Source organism: Ceratotherium simum, chromosome 21 (assembly GCF_057802395.1).
Source record: "Ceratotherium simum simum isolate JZ-2026a chromosome 21, ASM5780239v1, whole genome shotgun sequence".
Taxonomy (NCBI): Eukaryota; Metazoa; Chordata; class Mammalia; order Perissodactyla; family Rhinocerotidae; genus Ceratotherium; species Ceratotherium simum.
Window position 1 is genome coordinate 8,714,382 of NC_141920.1, and position 23,398 is coordinate 8,737,779.

Here is a 23,398-nt window from a genome sequence, read left to right on the forward strand (position 1 = left end):
CATGTGCGTATCCTTTGCGCAAGGTAGTCGGTGTTCAAAACGAGGGAGGGGGCCGTGGATGTGGGGGAGACAGCCCAGCCTCCACTGCCGGCCGTGCTTTCCCAGCGCATTTCTCGTGCTCGTGGCGCGTGCTGACTACGGACAAGCCTCTGTTGTAGGCAATTTACCTGCATTAATTCATTAAATTTCATAACAACCGAAAATGTGGAGCAGCCGGGGAGGAAATTCTACAAACAACTGGCCCTCCTTGCCCAAGACCCGAAAGTGAAATCCTCTCCGTGGTTGCATTTCAATGTCTCAACCCCTCCCCACCTTGGGAGTCGCAGAAAGCCAACTTTCCTCCAAAAAGAGTTCCGTCCAGGCTGGCAAAAACTGGCTCCCAGGAGGCACCCGGGCTCTTGGGGCCCCCGGCAGGCGCCGGCCGCCTTCCCGGGGCCGCACTCGGAGACCTCGCCCGCCCAGCAGCGCGATCGTGCCAGCGCAGAGCTGCAGCCGCGGCCGCCGCAGCCGGCTCCTGCCCGCCGGGCGAGGGCGGGGCGGCGCGCTGGGCGCAAACCCGGTGACCTCCCTGCTCAGCGTGCCTTCCGGGGGGTTATCTCCGGGGTGGAGTCCGCAGCGCTCCCGCCCGGGAAACAGCGCATCGGTCACACGAGGCCCGGGCGCCCTCGCTCACCTCGCTGACTCCATCCTATTTCCACGCCCCCCGCCCGCCCCACCGCCGGGTCCCGCGTCCCTCTGGGCCAGGCCATCTGGGGCCCATTCCGCCCCATTCAGCGCTCTCATTGGCCACCCACGGCCTGCCCTGTCTCCATAAATACCTGGTCCTCGGAGCATGAAGCATGGAGAGGAACAGGAGGACGCCACAGTCCCAGCAGCATCTCTTCTGCTCCTTGACACCTCCACTTCGTGGCTCCATATCTGGAAGTCAGACTTGCACACCAACAGGCCGACGCACATCCCTTCTTTTCTCTTCCAAGAAACACCCAACTCTCGGCTGCACTCCTCCAGCCCCTGCGGCCAGCGCTCGGCGGACACCTGCGTCCTGAGGCTGCCGCACGGTGCGGCGTTGAGCATCCTCGCCGAGGTCCTTTCTGCTCTCTGTCCCTCCTCCGCCCCCTCCATCACACCTGCTGGTCTTCTTTGCCTCTTTTTCCCACAATCGTCAAGCCCCCAAATCCAGCCGGCGCCTCTTTAGCAACCTCGCCCTTCCCGGTCCCCGCGCATTCCCAAGTGCCTGGTCTCCCCCGCTGTCATGAGCTCCCCCATCAGCAAGAGCCGCTCCCTCGCCGCCTTCCTACAGCAGCTGCGCAGCCTCGGGCAGCCCCCCAGAGCCGTGACCTCCAGGGCGTGCGCGCCCGCTCAGCCGCGGGAGGTGCCCCTCTGCCCGCTGATGGAGCGCGACGAGGCGCAGAACGCCGCCGACCTGCCCGGCCCCATCAAGTGGCCACTGCTGGGCAGCCTGCTGGAGATTCTCTGGAAAGGCGGGCTCAAGAAACAGCACTACACGCTGGTAAATGCCTCGTCGCGCCCCAATTCCTTCACCCCTCCTTTCCCCGCGCTTCAAAGCCTCCCCGAGGCGCACAGCCAGGGCGCACGGTGCGCTCGGGTATCCCTGCAGCGGCGGTCCCCGTCCCCCGGGAGGAGGGAGGAGGGAGAAAGGCTCTTGGGACTGCAGGAGATGCGCCCTGACTTCGCAACGTGCCCGGCCCGCTGCAGGCGGAGTACCACAAGAAGTATGGCAAGATTTTCCGCATGAAGTTGGGTTCCTTCGACTCGGTGCACCTGGGCTCGCCGCGCCTGCTGGAAGCGCTGTACCGCACTGAGAGCGCGTACCCCCAGCGGCTGGAGATCAAACCCTGGAAGGCCTATCGCGACTATCGCAAGGAGGGCTACGGGCTGATGATCCTGTGAGTCCAGGCGGCAGGATGGGGCCGGTGGCTGATGCGCTTGAAAATTGGGAAGGAGTTCCCTGGGCGTGGACCGTTCTTATGCAGGGCGAATAGGAAAGCCCCTACCCGGCGCAGTCGCGGGCTCCTGCATAGACTAGAGTGGGCTGAGCGAGAGCTGTGCTGCGCACCCAACACGTGCGTTCTCTCTGGCGACCGAGCAGGGCCGTGCCTTCCCTCAAAGAAATGGCAAAGAGCGTTATACAAACTGTGGTGTTCAGACTCTTGGGCGGGAAGTCAGTGTGCCGGGCAAACGTGTTACACAAACAAAATTATCCCTTAAAATTCTCTGTAACCCCCTCTTGTGATCTCAAACGCCAGAAATTACCTTCTTTTGCTTTTGACAGTGACCTTCCTTTCTGCAGGGGACTGGGGGCTTATGACTCAGGTCTACTTGGAAAGGTGGGATGAGGAGGTGTGTCAAGGTTGCATTTTAGATAGATAATTGCCATCACGTGATGTGAGTCCTCTGCTTTTTGTTAGCATTTAACAAGTTAGCACTTTTTTTACTCTCAAATTGTAATGCCTAATAGTTGTGTTTTTCAGGACATAATTACTGAAATTAAAAGTCATATTAATGTATGGTGCATCGCCGGCTGTGTGGTCAGCTACAGCGCAAGTGCAAAGGGTGCATGATGAGAACAGGCTTTTCAATGCTAGCGAGTCTCTGTATGTTATTTGGAGGCAACGGCAAAATTCTACCTTTGAGGTGTTTTTTGAATGTGACTTTCAACCCAAGTCAATGGATTAAAAAAAGACAAGATTTTTCCTCAAACACATGTGTGTTGCTGGTGAGGGGGGTGTTCACGTGCCCAGTGTTACTGCTGGGAAACGAGGCTGCTGGCCTCCCAGCTCAGGCCCGGCAAGGACACCTCAAATGCCCTGAACCCAAATTATCTGGCCTTCACCTTTCTGGTGCAATCTTTGGCTGGGAGGAAAGGTGCTTTTTCATCCTATTGTCAAACTAGCCTCAAATGTTCCCATGCTAATATCTCTGGATATTCCTTGGCATGATTCTCAGGGTTCATTTAATTGTATAGTTCACATAGTTACAGAGCTGGAGGTATCTTTGCTTCGCCCTTCTTTTCTTTTCACTTTTGTCTAAATATAATTCTGCTTCTCTCCCAGGGAAGGAGAAGACTGGCAGAGGGTCCGGAGTGCCTTTCAAAAGAAACTAATGAAACCAGTGGAAATTATGAAGCTGGACAACAAAATCAATGAGGTTTGCAGGCTGGGGCCGGCTTCCCTGGGTCTCTTGGGGAGGGAGGGATGTTTATGGCGCTCAAGTTGCAGCTACAAAATACAGAGGGATGAGCAGGCAAGTTGGATGATTGAGGGGGCTTCCCTTTCTCCTCATTCCTCTCCTCATCCTCCTCCCCCAAAACCCTTATTCCTCCTCCCTCACTCTCTTTTAAAGTAATATCACACTGAGGGAGCAGTTATGAGCATAGACTTTGGTATTCCACATTCTTGGAATTGAACTTCAGCTCTCCACCCCTTAGCTATGTAACCTGACTTTACCATTTAACTTCCCCAAGCCTCAATTTCCCAATCTATAAACTGGGAGTAACAATTCCTACCCCACAGGTTTGCTGTGAGGATTAAATGAGACAATGCTTATAAAATTCCTAGGTAGTGATGTGGGAGTGGGGTTTTGCAGGACGAGTAGGAGTCTATAAGCCAGAGAAGGTGGAGAAAGGCATTCAGGCAGAGAGAATAGCCTGCGGAAAATCTGGAGGCATGAGATGGCATGGAGTGTTCAGAGAGGAGTCCATTCAGTGCAGCTGAGGTAGAGCTGTCTCTGAAATGATGCTGGACAGAGGGCAGGTCTTAACAATGTTTTTGTGCCATGCTAAGGTATTTAGACATTCTCTTTTAGCAAAGAGGGCCAAAGGAGGAGAGATTTAAACATGGAGTAACCTCTTTTCACTCCTGTTCACTCTGGGTGTTTATTTTGAACTGGACCCACACAGGATTGTAGAGGTGAAAGATTGCAAACTCGAGCTTCCAGGGGCCAGGTAGTTAATATAAATGTATAAGGCAGGCCCAGAAGGGATTTTAGCAAGCAGGATAGTGCATGCCCTTTCTAGAGGGGACAGCTGCCCCAGCTCCAGCAATGACTGCCGTGTGGGAATGTAGACTCTGTGTCACCAGATCTTGTAATTATTATTATTTTCTGATGAGTAGTGGAAAACTCATATATTCATGTGAAATATTTGGATTTTTTATGGTAACAAATTCAAAGTACTTTTTAATGCACTATGTGGGCAAACTGAACATGCCCATTGGTTACATCTGTGGACTTTGTAGTCACGTTTACCTTATTTTGGGCCCCAGTATGGCCTCTTACCAGCTGTGTGTCCATGGAGGCATTCCTTAGCCTCCCTCTAAGCCTCAGTCTTCCCATCTGTTACCTGGGAAATGGGTAAAAACAGTGCTTCCTACCTGCGAGGTTGTTGTGAGCAGCGGCTCAGATAACACATTATGTACAGTGCTCGGTTATACACAAGCCTCGTTAAATGCAAAGCATTAGTCATCTAAAACCCTGATTTTGGACACTGGCATCTAGAGGCCTTACGTCACTTGCCCAAGGTCACAGAGCTATTTAGTGAAGGAGCTATGTCCAGAATTTGCAGATTTCCTGGCTCCACGTTCAACATGCTTCACACAATACCAACCAGTGAGGGGATGTCTGCTGGCCCAGACGTGGCAGTGACAAACCTCAGGATAATTACAGCGTCTTGTCCTTGAGATGTGCTATCAGGAACACTTGGCTGATGCCTCCTTCGTGGCTTATTCCCCATTCTGTTTAGAAGAAATGTTTTCTTTTTCTTAAATTTAGATCAAAAGCTGAAACTTAAGCTTTGGGGTGGCTGCTGGAAGCTCAGGAAATAACGCAGGACAAGGTTGTTAGGACAGAAGGTGAGCTCCCGGGGAGAATGTATAATTAGTGTGGCTCCAGCATGAAGAACATTAGGGGCAGTGAATACACAAGGCAGCAAAGCCTGAAGTTAGCTGACTAGCTTCGAACTTTTGTTTTTCTTCAATGACTGAGACGTGTCTCTTGTGATTTCTTCTTCTAAGGTCTTAGCTGATTTTATGGGTAGAATAGACGAGCTCTGTGATGAAAGAGGCCACATTGAAGACTTATACGGCGAACTGAACAAATGGTCATTTGAAAGTAAGCTGTCTTCACAGTCTTGTTCATTTGATTCTGCAAGTGATTTTGAGGATAAAATGTGGCTGTGTGGGCAACTCTTCAGTAATCATACACTACTGTTGACTAGGAAAGGCCATAGCAGCCTTTCAGGCATTTAAGTTATGCTTTGCACTATGGGTTGTTTATTTAGTCATTCAACAAACATTTATTAAACACCTGCTATGTGCCAGGCACCGTGCTAGGTACTAGGGACACATCAGAGAACAAGACAGGCAACATCCTTGCTCACCTGAAGCTTAGATTCTAGTAGAGGTGACAATCAACAAGTAAACACATTTTAATATATACTCTGCCAAGGGGTAAGGGAGTCAAGAAAGAACATAGGTGCCTAGATGAGGCAAGTCTGCTTTGGTCAGGAGACATTTGAGATGAGACCTAAAGGAAGGGAAGGGGCAAGCCACAAGGGTATGTATGCATAGATTGCTCCAGACAGAGGAGATAGGAAGTGCAAATGCCCTGAGGTGGAAGCATGAACAATGCCTGTGAGGAACTTTGAGGATGTTGGTATGAAAGGATTGTAGGGGGAAGGAAAGAGGAGCTGAGAAAGTCAAGTCAGGGCCTGTAGGTCCCAGCAAGAACTTTTAGTTTGAGTCAGATGGGGCACCACGGAGGGTTCCTGACAGGAGGGGGCATGATCACTTTCCTTGAGGATCACTCTGGGAATAAAAAGCAGAGCCCGGCCTTGATGAGCTTGCTGCCCAGTGGGGATGCAGGCAAGGGAGCGGACAATTTCAATAGAGGGAGTGAGCGCCTGACCGAGGAGGTTCAAGGTTGCGGCAGAATCTGAGAGGGCTGTCTCAGCTGGGCTTGGTCGAGGATGCTTCTTGGAGGTGGTGCCATCTCTAAGCCCTGGTGGATGGGTAGGAGTTGGCCAGGTAAAAGTGAGGGAAGGAGGAATGTTCCAGGCAGAAGGAACAGAGAGGAGCTCAGAATAACCGGAGCATATTCTGCAAGGCAGGGGCGTGGCGATGGCAGAGGATGGGGGAAGGCAGCAGCCCAGCCCAGGTAAATCCATGTAAACCATACTTTGAGCCTGGGAGTACCTGGGAGCGACTGTAGAGTGCTTTTAGCAGGAGGGTGGCGTGGTCCGATTTGCTGGAAGGACCACTCTGGCTGCTGATGTGAGGAATTGGAGAGGGCACCCCGGGGTGGAGGCTTTCCTCGTGACTGTCTTCCTCATCAGATCAGCCTCACTTTAAAGTTATGGACAGTCATCTTACCACATTAGAAAGCTCCATGTGAGTAAGAAATCCACCGAGGGCATTAAGGGAAAGAGGAATAAAGAGAGGGAATGATTATAGAGAAGAAAAGAAGTATATGATTTGGAAATTGTCCACTGGAAATACCCAAATGACAGAGTATCAAAGGCGTTGAGTTGCAAGTCAAAGAAGAGCTGACTACAGTAGTTGAACAGTTATTGTCTAGCATCACGAGAAGTCTTGAGGAAGGCAATCCACAGCTGGCACTCCATGTTGTCATTGGGGACCCAAGCTCGTCCTATTTTTTGCTCGTCCATCGTTAGCTTGTAGGCTTGTGCAAAACGGCTATGCCCCGCGTGGCCTCACCTCTGCATTCCGGGCAAAAACAAGGAGGAAAAGGCAAGAGTTAAGCCAACCATACTTGTCGCTCTTTATTAAGAAAGCCAATGAGTATTTCCCTTAAGTCTCATTGGCCAGCCCGTGGTCATGTGGCTGCTCTGGCTGCTACAGGAAGCCTGGGAATTCAGGGAACAGAATTGTCATGGGAGTCTTAGATCATTCCTGATTTATTGCCTGAGGACTGATACATTGATACCCTAAACAAAGTCGGGGCTCTCTTAGGGAAGAAATGAGAGAGAATGAGCATCGGGTAGGCATTAACAACGTCTGCCACCCGTGATATCAATGACAAACTCTGGCAAAAGCAAGATATTACAGGAGAGATTCATTCACGTATAAAAATGGCTACATTGGTACAGTGGCATTTCTGACCTGGAGGTTCTGCAGAGGATGGGTCATTGGACCGGGACATAATTTCTAGAAAGAGAGGAAAGTGATCATGCCCCTTTCTCGCAGTCTCTGCCTTTCCTCTGTGTTCTTAGAAAAGACCTCACTTTTACGAGATACAGTCGAGCCTTTGGTAGCCAGCTAATCATAGACTCCAGCGTGGCTGCGATTGTGTAACAGTGTTGATTGTTGTGAATAACAGGCATCTGCCTTGTGCTGTATGAGAAGAGGTTTGGGCTCCTTCAGAAGAACGCAGGAGACGAAGCTTTGAACTTCATCATGGCCATCAAAACAGTAAGCGTCCCCTTGGGAAGGGCACTTTTCCTGACTGATCTCTTACAGAACTGAACAAATGTGCCTCACAGTGTTTCCCAGGAGTGGCGCACACACATATTCTGTTACAGTAGTTAGGGTTCACTTTAATGTGTATTCTGTATTTTCATGTATCTATGTGTATGTACGCACACATAATAAAGAAGCACATTAAACCACTGTTTGGGCAAAGTTAAAGTAAGTATTTCAGTTAAAGTTCAGCTGATTACAAGTACTGTTTAGAAAAGAGTCTGAAAATTTTCAGATTTTAAATTTTTTTAACAGTTTAGGTCATATGTGGATGTGGTAGATGCTGTGAAAATGGTTTAGGAATGGCTGAAGCTTGGAGATTATTGGAAATTGAAGTAAATATGAAAATTATAGTTTTCCTTCTTTTTCTTGTTACATTTACGTCATAAGATTACATTTTTTATTAAACACATCTAGTGGATAATCATCCCAAAGATGAATTTCCGTCAGTCTCTGGGATGGGGGTGGTACTGCTTCCAGGACTGGGGTAGAGAGGCCTGGGGAGTCCTTTGGGGGAGCACAGGGGGCGGTTGTTTCGAATGCTCCTCTCCCAGAGTGAGAGTTGTCTTGGGGAGGAGAAGCCGAGGTGAAAAGGCATTTGCATTCCTCACAGATGATGAGCATGTTCGGGAAGATGATGGTGACCCCGGTCGAGCTACACAGGAGCCTCAACACCAGGGTCTGGCAGGCCCACACGCAGGCCTGGGACACCATTTTCAAGTCAGGTAATCCGGCCACACACGCCCGGCAACCCTGTCTCTGAAGCTGCTGCCAGAAGGTCTGGAATGATCTTCTTGGCCTGACCACCTTGATCCTTTGGTGGAGTTGGGCCTACTGATTGTTTAGGCTTTGCAAGTACATGAGTTTGGGGATGGCCTGGTATAGATGAATTCTAAGGAAAAGGCAGGAGACAGCTTTCTGTCATCTTTGGGAACTAGGAGTGGTTAAAAGCAAGAGTTTTGGAATCAGAGATACTTGGGTTCAAGCTCTGCCACTGGTGTGGAGGGTTAGCAAAATGTGCTATCTCCTTTACATCCTCGGTCCTCTTGTCTCTAAAATGGGGGCAGGCCCAGTGGCTTAGCGGTTAAGTGCGCACGCTCCGCTGCTGGCGGCCCGGGTTCGGATCCCGGGCGCGCACCGACGCACCGCTTCTCTGGCCATGCTGAGGCCGTGTCCCACATACAGCAACTAGACATACAACTATCTACTGGGGCTTTGGGGGAAAAAAATAAATTAATTAAAAAAAAATTAAAATGGGCTAATAATAATAATACCTACCTTGATGCAACTATTTCTAGGTCTAATATAGATAATGTAAAAACCTGGTATATCACAATATCTCAATGGATCAGAGCTATTTCTGCTACATTATGGAGGGAGTAGTTGGTGCTAGGTATTGTTCTATGAGTACACACATACACACACTAATTGAATTCTCACAAAAACCTGTAAGTTAGGTCCTTCTGTTAGCCCCGAGTAACAGAACTGAGGCATAAAGAAGTTAAGTGACTTTCTCAAGATTACATGCTGGGTGATGGCACAGCCAGGGCTTGAAGCTGGGCAGAAGGGCTCCTGAAGCTCAGACTCCAAGAGCTGTACCATTTATTGTCGTCATTATTGTTGCCATCGTCACCGTTAATTTTACTGGTGGTGGCTTGTATAATGGATTGAAGTGAGGGCGACACATGCTTAGAATGTACTTTACAAACATTAGAAATTTTTACCATTATTGTCAACATGCATGGGCACTGCACTTGTGTGTGTGTGTGTGTGTGTGTGTTGGATAACACTGGAGGAGGGGGTTCTGCCCTCCTCTACTACCCAGATTTGGGAGCCAAACCCCACTTTGCCTGTATTAGTGACCATATCAGCTAGACACCTGGATCTGGGTCTAAGTTCTGATTCTGAGAGCAGACCCAAATCCCTCCTCTGTCTCACGATGATCTCTTCCAAGCTCTGAGCTCTTGCTACTCAACGTGTGGCCGGCAGACCAGCAGCGTCAGCATGCCCTGGGAGCTTATTAGAAATGCAGTCTTCCAGGCCCGCCCCAGACCCCTGATTCCAAATCTGCATTTTGAGAAGATGCCTGGGTGATTCTTGTGCACGTGAAAGTTTGAGAAGCCTTGCTCATGTGGGCATTGATCAATCCTCATCAACATAACAACAAGGCAATATGTGCTCATCTAACAAATTGTCAACATCCCTGAAAAGACCCTTGAGATGTTGCAAGGAGGATTTGATTTTAGGTTCCTTTTTGTTCTTTTCCTTATCCTAATTTTCAACTAACTTCCTCTCCGTTTTCTCTTTTCCAATAGTGAAATCATGTATCAACAACCAATTAGAGAAATATTCAGAGCAGCCCAGCATGGGTTTCCTTTGTGATATTTATCACCACAATCAGCTTTCAAAGAAAGAGTTGTACGCTGCGGTCACGGAGCTCCAGCTGGGTGCGATAGAGACGGTAAGAGTGGGCCTGATTTAAATAGTCATTCAGCTCACTCATTCCCTGAGGATTAACTGAGCACTAACTTGGCAAAAATAAAAAGTCTCATCCTGGATGTGGTGGGAGGCCCAAAGCACAACCTTTGTGCTTAAACATACGGGGGAAGAACTCATGTGCTCTAGTGATGAAAATCCAGAGCAGGACCCCAGTGTCGTGGCGACGTGCGCACTGCTGTGGGAATTCAGAAGCAGTAAAATTCCACCCCATAGCAAGATAATCTAGGTTGTTAAAAATTGAGTATATTTTAGGAGGTTGCACATGTTACCCCTAAACCGTGTCTATTGTTTGTTATAAAAATACTGGGGCAGGGGCAGGCCAGGTGCATCGTGGTTAAGTTCGCACGCTCTGCTTCAGCGGCCTGGGGTTTGCGGGTTCAGATCCCAGGCACGGACCTATGCACCGCTCATCAAGCCATGCTGTGGCGGCATCCCACATACAAAACAGAGGAAGATCGGCACAGATGTTAGCTCAGGGCCAGTCTTCCTCAGCAAAGAAAAAAAAATTGTGGGATACTCTCTGCCAGTCCAATAATATTTTTTTTCTGCTTAAAATTGTAAATATAGTGAGTTTGTGAAAACTCAATTTAAGTTAAACAGTTAATTTTATTTTATTTATTTTTTTTTTTTAAAGATTTTATTTATTCATTTTTTTCCCCCCACAGCCCCAGTAGATAGTTGTATGTCATAGGTTCACATCCTTCTAGTTGCTGTACGTGGGACTCGGCCTCGGGTTGGACGGAGAAGTGGTGCCTTGGGGCGTGCCCGGGATCCGAACCCCGGCCGCCAGCATCAGAGCACGCGCACTTAACCGCTAAGCCACGGAGCCGGCCAGAAACAGTTAATTTTAAATACAAAATTCTGTCCCTGGTGTGGTTGATACTCCTGGTAAATGCTCACATAGCCAAACTCCAAACACTGGTTCTGACAGGCATTAGGTGGGTCTGCTTGTTTTGATTCATCGTTTGAGCTGTCCTTGGACTGATGCATGTTAATTTCGCTCACAGGCCCAACATCTCGTCCACCTGTAGTCTCTAGGAAGAATGTCAATGTCGCTAGTTCATTTCTTTTCCATGTTTCTCCCGTTCTGTAGTGTTTCTGTAGTCTGAAGAAAAAGTAGGGTCTTCTCTATCAGGGGGAATAGCAAGGTTGTAATTTCTCCTCATGCCCCAGGAGGCTGTCGAGAGAGGGAGTTCATTTCAGCTCACTCTCCTATTGACTCACTTATCCCGAGAGGCTCTTTGGATGATCAAAGTAAAGCTTCACCCATCCTTCTTTTTTTCCCCACTGGAACGTGAGCTCCAGGAGGGTGATGACTTGGTTCCTCCCCTGCTGTATTCCCAGGACATAGAACAGCACTTGGCCTCTAATAGCTGCTCAATGAACACTTGTTCAAGAAATGAAAACATTCAGGAACTCTTGAGTGGCTACTGTGTGCCAGGCACCGTTCCAGGTGCTTGAGAGACCACCGTGAACCAGAGACAAAAGTCCTCGCCTTCATGGCACTTCAGTGCTAGCCGGGAAGATAGACAACAGACATGTAAACAAACAAGTAAATGTGATCATTTCGGATAGTGGTACAGAATGCGGAGGAAACCATCAGGGTGATGTGATAGAAGGAGATGGAGATGGGGGATGAGATTCCCTCTCTGAGGAAGTGATACTGGAGCTGACTCTGGAATGAGAAGGAGCCAGGGAAGATCTGCTGGAAGAGCACTCCATGGAGAAGAAATAGCAGGTGCAAAGGCCCTGGGGCAGAAAGAGGGATGGAGCTGGAGACCTAGCAAATGTGGTCAAGTTGACATTGGAGAAGTCAGCAGGCCATGTTAACCAGGAGCCTTAGTGAGGCATTGGGATATCATTACACCTGTGATGGAAAGCTCTTGGAGGGTTTTAAGCAAAGGAGTAGCCTGATCAAATTTATGTTTTGTAAAGTGGGCTCTGACTGGTGGATCCGGAATGCACCTATCGGAGGGAGAGTGGAAGCAGGAAGACCAGCTATGAGACGGTCTCCTCCACAGAGGTCAAGCCAGGATAGTTTGCGTCCACGAGGTTTTCCAGGCCGCTTCCCCTGGATTCAGCCCCTGCAGCTATCCTCACAGGCCCGGGCTGTCTCACAGGGTTTGGCGAAAGCTACAGTTATCTGCCTTTCGGAAACTCTGTTTGGTATTTGCGGGAATGGACCTGCTGATATGGTTAAATGTTTCTTTTTTAGTCCTGGCAAGTTGCATTTGGAAAATCAGAGAAATTTGAAAGTCGATCTAGTTTGGCAGCTACGCCCTCTTCCTGTTTTGTAAATTGGACTCTTGTAATAATGCCGTCTACAGTGTATTTGCAGCAGAGGCTGCCACTCTCTGACATGAAGGAGCCTGCCTTGGAGGCATCTTCTTCCAAAAATAATAGATACCATTGGCTCCAAATCGTCGTGCACTTTGCTCGTTTATGGAAGTGGACATAGCACTTAGCAAAAGCGCCTTCACGTCTGCGGCGGGAGGACGCAATGACCATTTTTACAGGAATATTTGGCTTAAATTAGCTAAAAAAAGGCCTAAAAAACAAATACGTGTGACTACCCGTGGTGAATATTGTGAAGCTAAAAGCTACACTAGCTGTTTCTGCCAATATTTTTTTTTCTCTTGTCATCGCCTTTGGAAAGGAAATAGAAGATGCCACTTAAAAGACCGTGAGATTTTGTCAGAAACTGTGGCTGTTTCCTTGAAATATTCAACTCAATGCTAGAATTTCTTATTTTGGTGTTAGCACCCTCCTATGAGGGCGCTTTGCATGTGTCTGAAACCCTGAGTACAGATAATGCTTTTACATTTTTGTGGTAACTTTTTAGGGTGTGGCAAAAAAGCTTTCTTTTAAATTCCAGACGTGCAGTTTCTTATGCATTTGCACTGTAAAATTAAAAAAAAAAACTCTTATTAGCAACACTCCTAGGATCTCCATGCCTCTCTCCCCGCTCAATTTTTACATCAATTTTTTTCCATTAAAGAATTCTTTAATTAAATGTTTTTTATTTTGAGATAATTATAGATTTGCATGCAGGTCTAAGAAAAAATAGAGAGGGGTCCCTGTGTTCTTCACCCACTTTCCCCCAATGGTAGCATCTTGCATAACAATAAATCGTTGTCACAACCGGGAAATTGACATTGATACAATCCAGGCAACTTGTTTTCATTTCACCAGTTTTACATGGACTCATTTGTGCTCAAACAATTTTTATATCAAACTATATTTTAAGTGTCCTATTGCAGCTGATTATTTCAAGGATTCTATTTTGATTCCTTCAGTAAGTAAGCTATCCTTAATTGATATGTTTTGTAAAACAAATCTGACTTTTCATATATTGTATTTGTCTCAGTCACAGTGGATAAGGGCACGTGAAAAAGCATCACAACATATTTGCCGAGCAAGGTGGTGGGCATCATCTTTTGTTCCGCTCATACTGGTTTTAAGACAGTTTATTGCAGAAACTTAAGTTTGTGTCCATTTGGCTTTCAGACAGCGAACAGCTTAATGTGGATTCTCTACAATTTATCCCGTAATCCCCACGTGCAACAAAAACTTCTTAAGGAAATTCAAAGTATATTGCCTGAAAATCAGATGCCGCGGGCAGAGGATTTGAGGAATATGCCATATTTAAAAGCCTGTCTGAAAGAATCTATGAGGTAAGAACGCAGGCCTAAGCCACTCTGAATGTGTTAGAAAGCTGTTCTCTTAAGTACATAATAAGGGGTCCGGCTCCCATAGACAGCTCCCACAGTTGATTCATAGACATTTATCAAACTGCAAAAAAGAGCCTTTGGAGCATGTTCCTTTTCTATTACTCATTTCCTAAATCATTTGGGCAAATTCTATTAAATCTTGGAAAGTCAGTGTCCTCCCCTTTAAATCAGTAATAATAATACTCTAACGAGTGCTATGGGCACTAATTAAGATTGGAGGCATGATTGAAGGCTCTGAGGTGAAAGCCTAGCTAGGGAACCATATTATTATATGATAAGACATACAGACATCTCTGTTTTTGAGCCTCTAGTATAAAAGGTTCTTTGAAAATTCTTTCTACAGCCTTCCTGGAAATCAAAACTCACAGCACCTTAGGATTAGAAGGAAGCAGCTTTAATTTCATGCAGGGTAGCTAGGAGAAACCTAGAACAAACATCCAGCTTAAGGTGAAGCATGAAAATCATACACAGTTGAAGCCTGGAGTGAAACAGGGAAAACCACCATTAATAGCTGCTAAGCAGGCTTGTACTGGGGGTCTAACCAACACAAGAAGACAGGAATCAAAACAAGAGGTGTAAGGATCGGGAAGAAAGAGACACCACTTCTTTATGAGGAGTTGGGATCGTGTTCACTTTTTGAGGATGCAGTCATGCAGCAATTATTTATTTAACCAGAATCTGCATTCCCATCAACACTGGAGCTAAGACTTGGTCTGTGGCCACCTTTACATCCTTGATTTTGTTTTTTTCAGGCTCACCCCGAGTGTGCCATTTACAACGCGGACTCTTGACAAGCCGACGGTCCTGGGTGAATATGCTTTACCCAAAGGAGTGAGTAGAATTTGTACAGTCTGGACCTTACAGAGCTTTGAAAGATATACTTTCCAAATATTCGTCAGATCTCCCTAAAATTTCTTACCAGGAGAGCATTCACTTCGTATATATGTAGATTGTAGTACATAGTTGACATGTTGCATAGTATTCTATTAGGAGTAATGGCTATAGAGACAGAGAGACCTGGGTTCAAGTAGGCCTTGAGTGAGTTCCGTGACCTCCGTGAGCCTCAGCTTTCTCATCTGTAGAATGGGGATAATAAAAGAATCTACCACGTGGGGTTGTTGTGAGAATGTGATACAAAATTTTAAAGTTCTTTACCTATTTATTACGTGCACACTTCAAGCACTTAATACATTTGGCAATCATCATTATTACAAATTTGTGGGTTACTTTTACATTTATAAGGTGATTGCTTTTGTAAATTTTGCTATTCTAACATTTTCTTCCGGTTAATTTCAGCGCTATGTGTTTCTGTGTGTTTTTAGACAGTGTTGACGCTAAATACCCAGGTGTTGGGATCCGATGAAGAAAATTTTGAAGACTCAAGTCAGTTTAGGCCTGAACGATGGCTTCAAGAGAAGAACAAGATCAATCCCTTTGCGCACCTTCCATTTGGCATCGGGAAAAGAATGTGCATTGGCCGCCGGTTAGCCGAGCTCCAGCTCCACTTGGCTGTCTGCTGGGTAAAACCCTGACTGGGTTTCTGTGCTTGGGCTCTGTGCTGTCCACAAGGCGGGGCAAGAGGGGTAATTCTGCTTTTTTGTGCACGTGTGTTCCAGATCGTCCGCAAATACGACATCGTGGCCACGGACAACGAGCCAGTGGAGATGCTGCACTCGGGCATCCTGGTGCCCAGCCGGGAGCTCCCCATCGCTTTCCGCCAGCGATAAGAGGCCTCAGGTGAGCATCTGGGATGCTGTGGATGACCGAGGGGTGAGCCAGACTCGGGTTTGAATCCCTGCTCGCCACTGATTCACGGGGTGACTAAATACTTACAGCCCAGAGCCTGTCCTCAACCAAGTGCTCCGTACTACAAGCTGCTCTTAGAGTTTCTGCGTGTGAATATCGGTGGAGGACAAGCTTTTTCTGTCAAGGGCCGGTTGGCAAGTATTTTAGGCTTTGCTGGCCATTAGGTCTCTCTCACATCCACTTAACTCTGCCTTGTAGCTTGAAAGCAGCCTCAGACAATTTGTCAACGAATAGGTGCAGCTGTTGTATTAGTTTTCTATTGCTGCTGTAACAAATTACTAAGACTTGTGTTAAATAACACAAATTTATTATCTTACAGTTCTGTAGGTCAGAAATCCGACACAGCTCTTACAGGCTAAAATCAGGCGTCGCCAGGGCTGCATTCCTTTCTGGAGCTCTAGAGGAAAATCTATTCCCTGGCCACCTTGGGTTGCTGGCAGAATTTAGTTTCTTATCGTTGTAGGACTGAGGTCCCTATCTTCTTGCCGTCAGCTCAGAGCTATTCTCAGCTTCTAGAGGCCACCACATTCCTTAGTTCATGACCTCTTCCTCCATCTTCAAAGCCAGCCAGAGCCAGTTGAGTCCCTCTCCATGCTTTGACTCTCTCCTTCCTCTGTCCAATCTCTCTGACAGGATATTATTCAGGATAATCACCCCATCTCAAGGTCCACAACCTTAATCACATCTGCAAAGTTCCTTTTGCCATGCAAACTAACATCACAGGTTCTGGGGATTAGGGCATTGACATTTTTTGAGGGCCATTATTCCGTCTACCAAGATGATGTTCCAATAAAACTTTATTTATAAAAACAGGTGGTAGGCCCTATTTGACCACAGGGCCTCTGTTCACATACCCCTGGCAGATAAGTGTATATATTTACCAGCCTGTATTAAATATAACATAATACTTTTTTCTGCAGTATACCATTCGCTACCTTTTCTGACAAGATAGGTGTTCTCATACCATCTTCACAACTTTTGTCCTATCCATATGCCGACTACTATTTAATTACTGCTTAATTATTTTCTTTAAATGAACACAGGCCTAATGGTATATTTAGCCTTATTCCCAAGTAGCAATTTCCTGGATGAAATGCTAAACTTTTCAATGTAGTTTTTTTCCCCTACTACACAATATAATGAATTTTTAACTATTAAAGTGATAAAAAGTTAACCTAGGAAACCTCGAATGTCATCCTTATGGAACTATGACATTTCCAACATATGGCTTTGTAGAATCACCTGTCAATATTCAAACGCAGACTCAATCATTCTGCCCTTTCAACAGCAGCTCCTAGAGTTTGCCTAGAACTAGTTACTATTTGCTAACTGCAAGTTAAGGTGGATTATTTGAGGAAACAAGCAGTTATAGATGAAATTTCTGAATGAGGCCCAAATGAACTCCTCCCCAAGCATCTAGTACCACTAGGCATCTGTCAGAAGCATCCCAACAGAGTTGAATCAAGTAGGATAATGGCGGAATTCTAGCTTAAATTTGAAATTGCCAGGCTTCAGCAAGAACAGCACACACATTTAGCGTGGTGGACCACACCTTTGGCAAGAGCCTGTGGCACTTTCGATTTTAGCATTTATTTTTTACTAATAACTCCTCTTGTTTAATTATACTTCTTTGATATACAATTGGGGTATACTTTATTTTCCAGATTTTTTTTTTTATTTTTTTTTACCAAGACCAAGAACAGCAATTTTTACACTCCTGCAAGAATGGTGCTCATGGCTTCCACATTACTGGAAAGCAGACTTCAAAACAGAGCAAGAAGCAGCACACAGAGAACATTTAGACACACGTGTTGATACTCCGTCTTCTGTACAATTTTTCCAGAAGCTGTACTGTCTACGTAGATGATGGGATTTATGAAGATTGTATCTGACTCAGGGAAGTAGATTACATGCTGGAATACAAGGCACTCTCAGAGTTTCCCACTGGCTTACACTTAACTGATGTCAGCACCATCCTGACTCATATAGAATTGTCTGTGATCCTGTTTTCTCTTGCGTCTTGCACGACATGAAAGGAAGGCTGAGCACTTGTCAGTTAGTCCAGTAAAAGTCACTAAATGTTTCTATCCCTGCCCTACCAAATTCACTACTTGAATCTTCACTTCCCAAGAGTAAGTTTACATTTCACAATGAAAGAGCTACTCCAGCTAAATTTTCTGGAGCTCTGGGTAATACGGACAATCCATTTACTGTAACTCCAGCTATGGTACTATTTGGGAAAATACTTGCTTAATAACGTAAGCAAAGCTAAATGTTGGTTAGTTATCAGGCCCCCATGAAACTGTGTTTTCCTGTGTTGAAATGAAAACGCTGGGAAATTAGAAAATATCTCTATTTTAAGAAGTACTTTAATGAAATCAAAACCTCTTATCTAAGAATATCTTAATGATTTACTGTGACATCATTTTGTTAAAGGACCCTGAAATTCTTTATTTAGTTAATGTATTTCCTCTGTGGCATTAAGGAGTGGATCAACAGTTTTTAAATTGTGTGTGTGTGTTCTAATGGCAATTTGCTTACGTTCTATTTAAAAATATATATGGTATTTGATTTAGGTTTAGGGCAATGTTCTAAAGTTCAGTCACAGCTTAAAAATATTCAGTGTGACATTAAGAAAGTGACTTCCCCTGCCTCAATTTTCCCATGTATAGAATGGGACAGTGGTAAAATGTGCATACGTTATAGATTAACTATATAACATTTGTTTTACGATTTGAACTCCTTGGGAAAATATGATCTTATGAATGGAAAATGCATACAGATTTATGCAATACTTATAAAACTTTCTAAACAAGTGTGTTTACGTATGGTTTATTTGCACATATTTTTACTACTACTTTTCCTAAAAGCAGACTGTATATTTCTGTATATTTGATAAAGATTTCCCTTTTTAGATTATATTTTTAGAATATTTCAGGATAGATTCATATCTTTATATTTTAATAAATATGTACATATAACTAGAATAAGTATGTGCTTTCTCCCTGCTGTGAAATTATTTTTAGAATTATAAATCCACATGTTGTCAGATTTCATCGGTATATCTTCTTTGAATTCTCTGCAAGTAAGAATAAAACTTTTAAAACATTTGAGAGATGTTTTCTCTTTATTGCATTTGCTACAATAAAATTTAAAAATTTAAACTTGTCTCACTAGAAAATTTTCTCATGTGGCCATTTTACAAGCCCTATATCTCGAAATCTACCCTTACAAAAATCTGGACTTCGATAGCAGTTTCACAGAAAGGTATAATCATTTGAATAGCAAAATAATTTTCCTTTTTTTGGTGCTTAAATATTTTTCAAGTCCATTTACTTCTATCTCCACCTCCTTCACACTGGTTGTGGCCACTAATATCTCTTGCCTGGACCACTGCAGAAACTTCCAGTGGATCTCCATCTCGCTTCCCTCCAGTCTGTTCTTTGTACACTTGCCATATTGGTCTTTTCAAACCTTACCATGTCTCTTCCCTGTTTCTGTGGCTTCCCATTGCTCTTACAAAAAGACCCAATTCCTTAAGCTGGACTTCAGTGGCCTGTAAAGTATGGCCCCACTGACTCACAGGCCTCAGCCCACAGCACCCACCCCTGATACCTCTGGGCTCCGGACACACAGGCTTCTGCGTTTCTTCCATTCCTTGAACACTATCTGCCTGCAAGTTTTTGCACCTGCAGCCCTTCCCTCCACCCTCCTTCCCCCTGGCACTCTCTTTCTTTACCTGTTCTTCTCCTATACATCATCCAGAACCCAGCTCAAGCTTCCTGGAGGAAGTCTTCTTTGATCACGGAGATCCCCCAGAAGCTGACCCTCGGACCAGAATTTATTAAGGAAGTGATTCCAGGGGAGACCTGTGAGGGAGTGAGGGCAGCAGGATAGGGAAGGGAAAGGAGCCAAAGAAGGGGCCCTTCAGGTAGTCCCAGCCTCAGCCGGATCCCGCAGGGGGCTCTGGAGTGGACCTTAGCATGGTTTGTTCTCCACGTGACGGGGTACTTCAGGCTGCCCCATGGTTTGTGCTCCTCGTGATGGGGTACTTCAGGCTGCTCTGGGGGAATGTCAGCTCCCAGGTCCCTCTAGCTCTTAGTGTGTCCAGACAAAATGGCTGTACGGGCCCCAGGGCAGTCTTTGAGGAAGGCTACAGGTGCCAGCCAGTAGAAGGGAAGCATGCAAAAGTGGAGAAAGGGCACCCCAACAGGTGAAGAGTGCGAGGGGATCTGGATGGAGCTATGACAGTGTCTGCTACCCCTCGCTGCCCTGAGCAGGTGCCTAGAGTGGACGTTGACTAACAGTGGTAACCGTGGTGATGATAACCGATATTTATTGACCACTCTGCACCAGACGTTCTAGTGAGCACTTGATACAATTAAATTTGATACCTTCTATTTTGTCCAAACGTGATTGCCTGCCAAATAGTGATTATTCTAATTCCATCAATCCTTCTACTTTTATTAGTTGACATTCTGTCGGGAAGAATTTCTTCTTAATTTATTTATATCAGTGTGAGCTTGTGGAGTCTTATGTTTTTTGAATGAGTTATAATCCTTCCCTATCATTATTTATTTTGATGTCCAAATTGTCTCAGACTTGGCTAATGGGAGCCTCTTCAGACAGGTTCCTGTGTGTTTGTTTTGTTTTGTTGACAATTCATCATCATTTTTGAGTCCTTCCTTACTTTCTGGAACAATAAGATATTCCAGGCTCATCTTATACTTTACCTGTCCCGGCCCTGGAATCATCCATTTCTTCAAGAATCCCTAGTTTCTTTCAGTGGAGAACGGCAATTAGAAACCAAGATTTTGGCTCTAGCTGTGCTCATTGCTACTGGAATTTTATTGCTTCTAGATCTTCTTAGCGGACAGAGCTAGGAAATATGTATGAGTGTGTGTGTGTGTGTGTGTGTGTGTGTGTGTGTGTGTGGAGAGAGAAAGAAAGTCAGAGGAGATAGAGAAAGAGAGACAGGGACAGAGAAAAGAACAAAGCAAAAATAGTAAAATGCTAACACTTGGGAAATCTGAGCTAAGGGTATATGAGAATGCTTTGTTCTGCTCTTGTAGCTTTTCTGAAATTATGTCAAAATAAAAAGTTAAAAGAAAAACATCGAGTGGCAGTTTAGCACAGTGGTTAAGAACTGAGTGCTGGAAGCAGATAAAATGAATCTGAGTTTAAATCCCAGCTCCCCCACCTCCTAGCTAGGTGACATTGGCAAGTTATTCTGACCTCTCTGTGCTTTAATTTTCTCATCTGTGAACTGGGATAATGACCACAGTGCACCTTATAAAGTTGTTGAGAGAATCTTCTAGATGTCTGGCACTTTCTGTGTCCTCCATAAGTACGAGGCATTTAAAAATGCACCAACGGTGAACAGTTGTGAGATTGGACATACGATTTCAGATTTCTGGCTTCCATGGAAAAACAGGTGGTCTGGTGTGCGTGGCCACGATCCCCCAAGGTGCTCAGCTGGAACGGGGTCCTTGCTGAGAGGCGGGGCGTGTGCCTCAGGCCCCACCACCCCTGACCCAGTCTTCCCTCGGTTTTATTACCTGCCACGCCTCATTTTCAAACTCCACTTTGCACCTCCTAGAAATCGACTACATTTGCCCCTTAGTCTTTAAGGAATCTCATTGGCTTTCCAAACTAAAATGCACAAATCTCCGATTAGGGCAGCTAACATTTATTGAGCATGTTGTAGGCCCTTTCCTGTACCTTGTCCCATTGATTCCTTCCATGGCCTTGCCAGGGATGTGTGACTCTTCCCTTTGTTGATAGGCTTGGAGAAGTCGGGGAAGCCCGGTAAGCAGAAAGCCCTGATCTCTGACTCCACAGCCCTTGCTCATTTCCCTGCACTTAGTGGCGCTCAAAGAACCTATAAATGGGTCAGTCAATTAATCTATCAGCAAGAATTGAGTATAAGCCTATGGAGCAACTTTAGTGGAAAGCCAAGTCTCCGTTTATGATTCAGCCTATTTGTTGAGCTTTCTCTAATCTCCCAGATTGAACGTTGACCCAAATGACATAATCACTTATTGTTATGTCCATGATTGTTTGGTCCTGCAGAACCTCCCTTTATCAGCAAAAAAATATTTGCAGAACTCTGAATCATCAGGATGCCTCACACCTGGGCCTTCCAAGTAGCATAACTCCCAAGTACTGATGCTTTAGAATTAATTAAGACATTTGCACAGTGGATGCTTTTTCCTCCCAAATTTGTTTTGCTTTAGGGAAAATGAGTGTGAGATACTCTCTGCACATGTTGAGCAGAAAGGTGAGGTGATGGGAGGAAAAGAGATCTGGAAGTCAAAATTAATATTAAGTCAAGAGTTGACTGCATTTACTTGAATGATAAATGCTTTGTCATTGTTTTTTCATTCGCATTTTTCTTTTTAATAAGGCGATTTCTTCCTTTAATTCATTTATTGTTGATGCTTCTTCAGTTATAATTTGCCCAAGTCTCTTCATAGCAAGTGACATCTACTGGAAGCCAGTAGATGTCCTCTGGTGTGTGCCAACACCAGTTGATTGGTGATGGCGGCCTGAAACACAGTACTGAGAAGGACACGAAAGTTGAATCCAGACACAGCAGGAAGAGAATAACGATCAGCTGGCGTTGTCTGCCAACAGCGCCCGAAGAGAGATTCACAGCCTGTGTTATGTATTTGCTTATCCTCTACGCAATATATTCTGGATACCAAACTTATAGGTATGTAAGGAGAATAGCTTACATTTATTAAACATTAACTGTGTGCTTGGCACTGTATTACATTGATTTTTTTCCAGTTTTTTTATTAAGGGTGCGTATGTACCCCCTTACAAGTTATGAGCAGGATGAGTTTTAGATATAACATGCACAAATAATTTCATTATATAGTGCTAATGTGTATGTTTACAATTATCTTCTGGTAATACTAGTTCTTTTAAAATTTCTATTAGTATTATCAAATTTGCTTTTTAAATAAGTTGATTTAAATTTTAAAGGGGAGATGATGGTAAGTGAACAATATTTCATGAGGCATACAAATTAAGCAACAATCATGAAAACGGCACAAGAATAGCTAGAAATTTGGAATTGCTGGAATCTAATCACCCTATGATGAAGCTGTGAGTAGACTCTCCATTTTACAGATGAGGAAACTGAGGCTTGGAGATTAATAATATGCTTAAGGTTCATGAAACTAGTATGGAATGGGGCCAGGATTTGAACCCAGGAAGTCTGATTTTGAACCAGGAAGTCAGACACTCAGATGGCCCCCCTGATCGTGTTATAGAAGACTGTCACATCTATCCTCCCAGGAGATTCTCTCCTTTGCTGGTTTTGATGAGTAAGCAGCTATGCTGGGAGGCCCACATGACAAAGAACTGAGGGCAGCCTCCTATTAAAAAGGAAAGCCCAAAAAGGAACCTCATAAGTCCTGAATTAACCATCTGAACCAGCATCATTCACTGATTTATCCAATATCTATTAAATCTTTATCTATTCAATTGCATACTTTTTAAGCATAAAGTAATTCTGCTCTCATGTTACAAGAGGTGTTCCTTATTCCCACCTAGAAATTCTCTGTTCTCCAAGCGTAATTCACTAGGGGAACAAGCTCATCCCACCTTTCAAGCTTGGATTTATTCGTTCTTTTTTAATACCTAAATTGTAGGAAATTATCTGAGATCACTGTTCTCAAACAGTTTTAAGATTTTTAATTCCAGGTACATTTTGATTGTAGGAAAATCCCACATATGAGTTATCTCACCTCTCTTTGAAAATGGATAAATGAAAGCAAGCAATAAAACAAGAAAGTGAGTAAGAAGAGAGGCACCAATGTTTTTGAGACATCAATGAAGTGGATTCCAGTTTTCATTAAG

The 23,398-nt window shown here is 45.0% G+C and overlaps 1 protein-coding gene across 1 annotated transcript; it reads left to right on the forward strand.

Moving 5' to 3' along the window:
- Nucleotides 1–830: 830 nt before the first annotated feature.
- CYP24A1 (cytochrome P450 family 24 subfamily A member 1) lies at nucleotides 831–15,453 on the forward strand. The gene is made up of 11 exons (XM_004430256.3): nucleotides 831–1,510; nucleotides 1,717–1,907; nucleotides 3,075–3,168; nucleotides 5,031–5,127; nucleotides 7,354–7,445; nucleotides 8,107–8,218; nucleotides 9,809–9,954; nucleotides 13,500–13,666; nucleotides 14,476–14,554; nucleotides 15,046–15,243; nucleotides 15,340–15,453. The coding sequence occupies exons 1-11, from the start codon at nucleotides 1,253–1,255 to the stop codon at nucleotides 15,448–15,450; spliced, it is 1,545 nt and encodes a 514-aa protein (XP_004430313.1). The 5' UTR covers nucleotides 831–1,252; the 3' UTR covers nucleotides 15,451–15,453.
- Nucleotides 15,454–23,398: the final 7,945 nt, after the last annotated feature.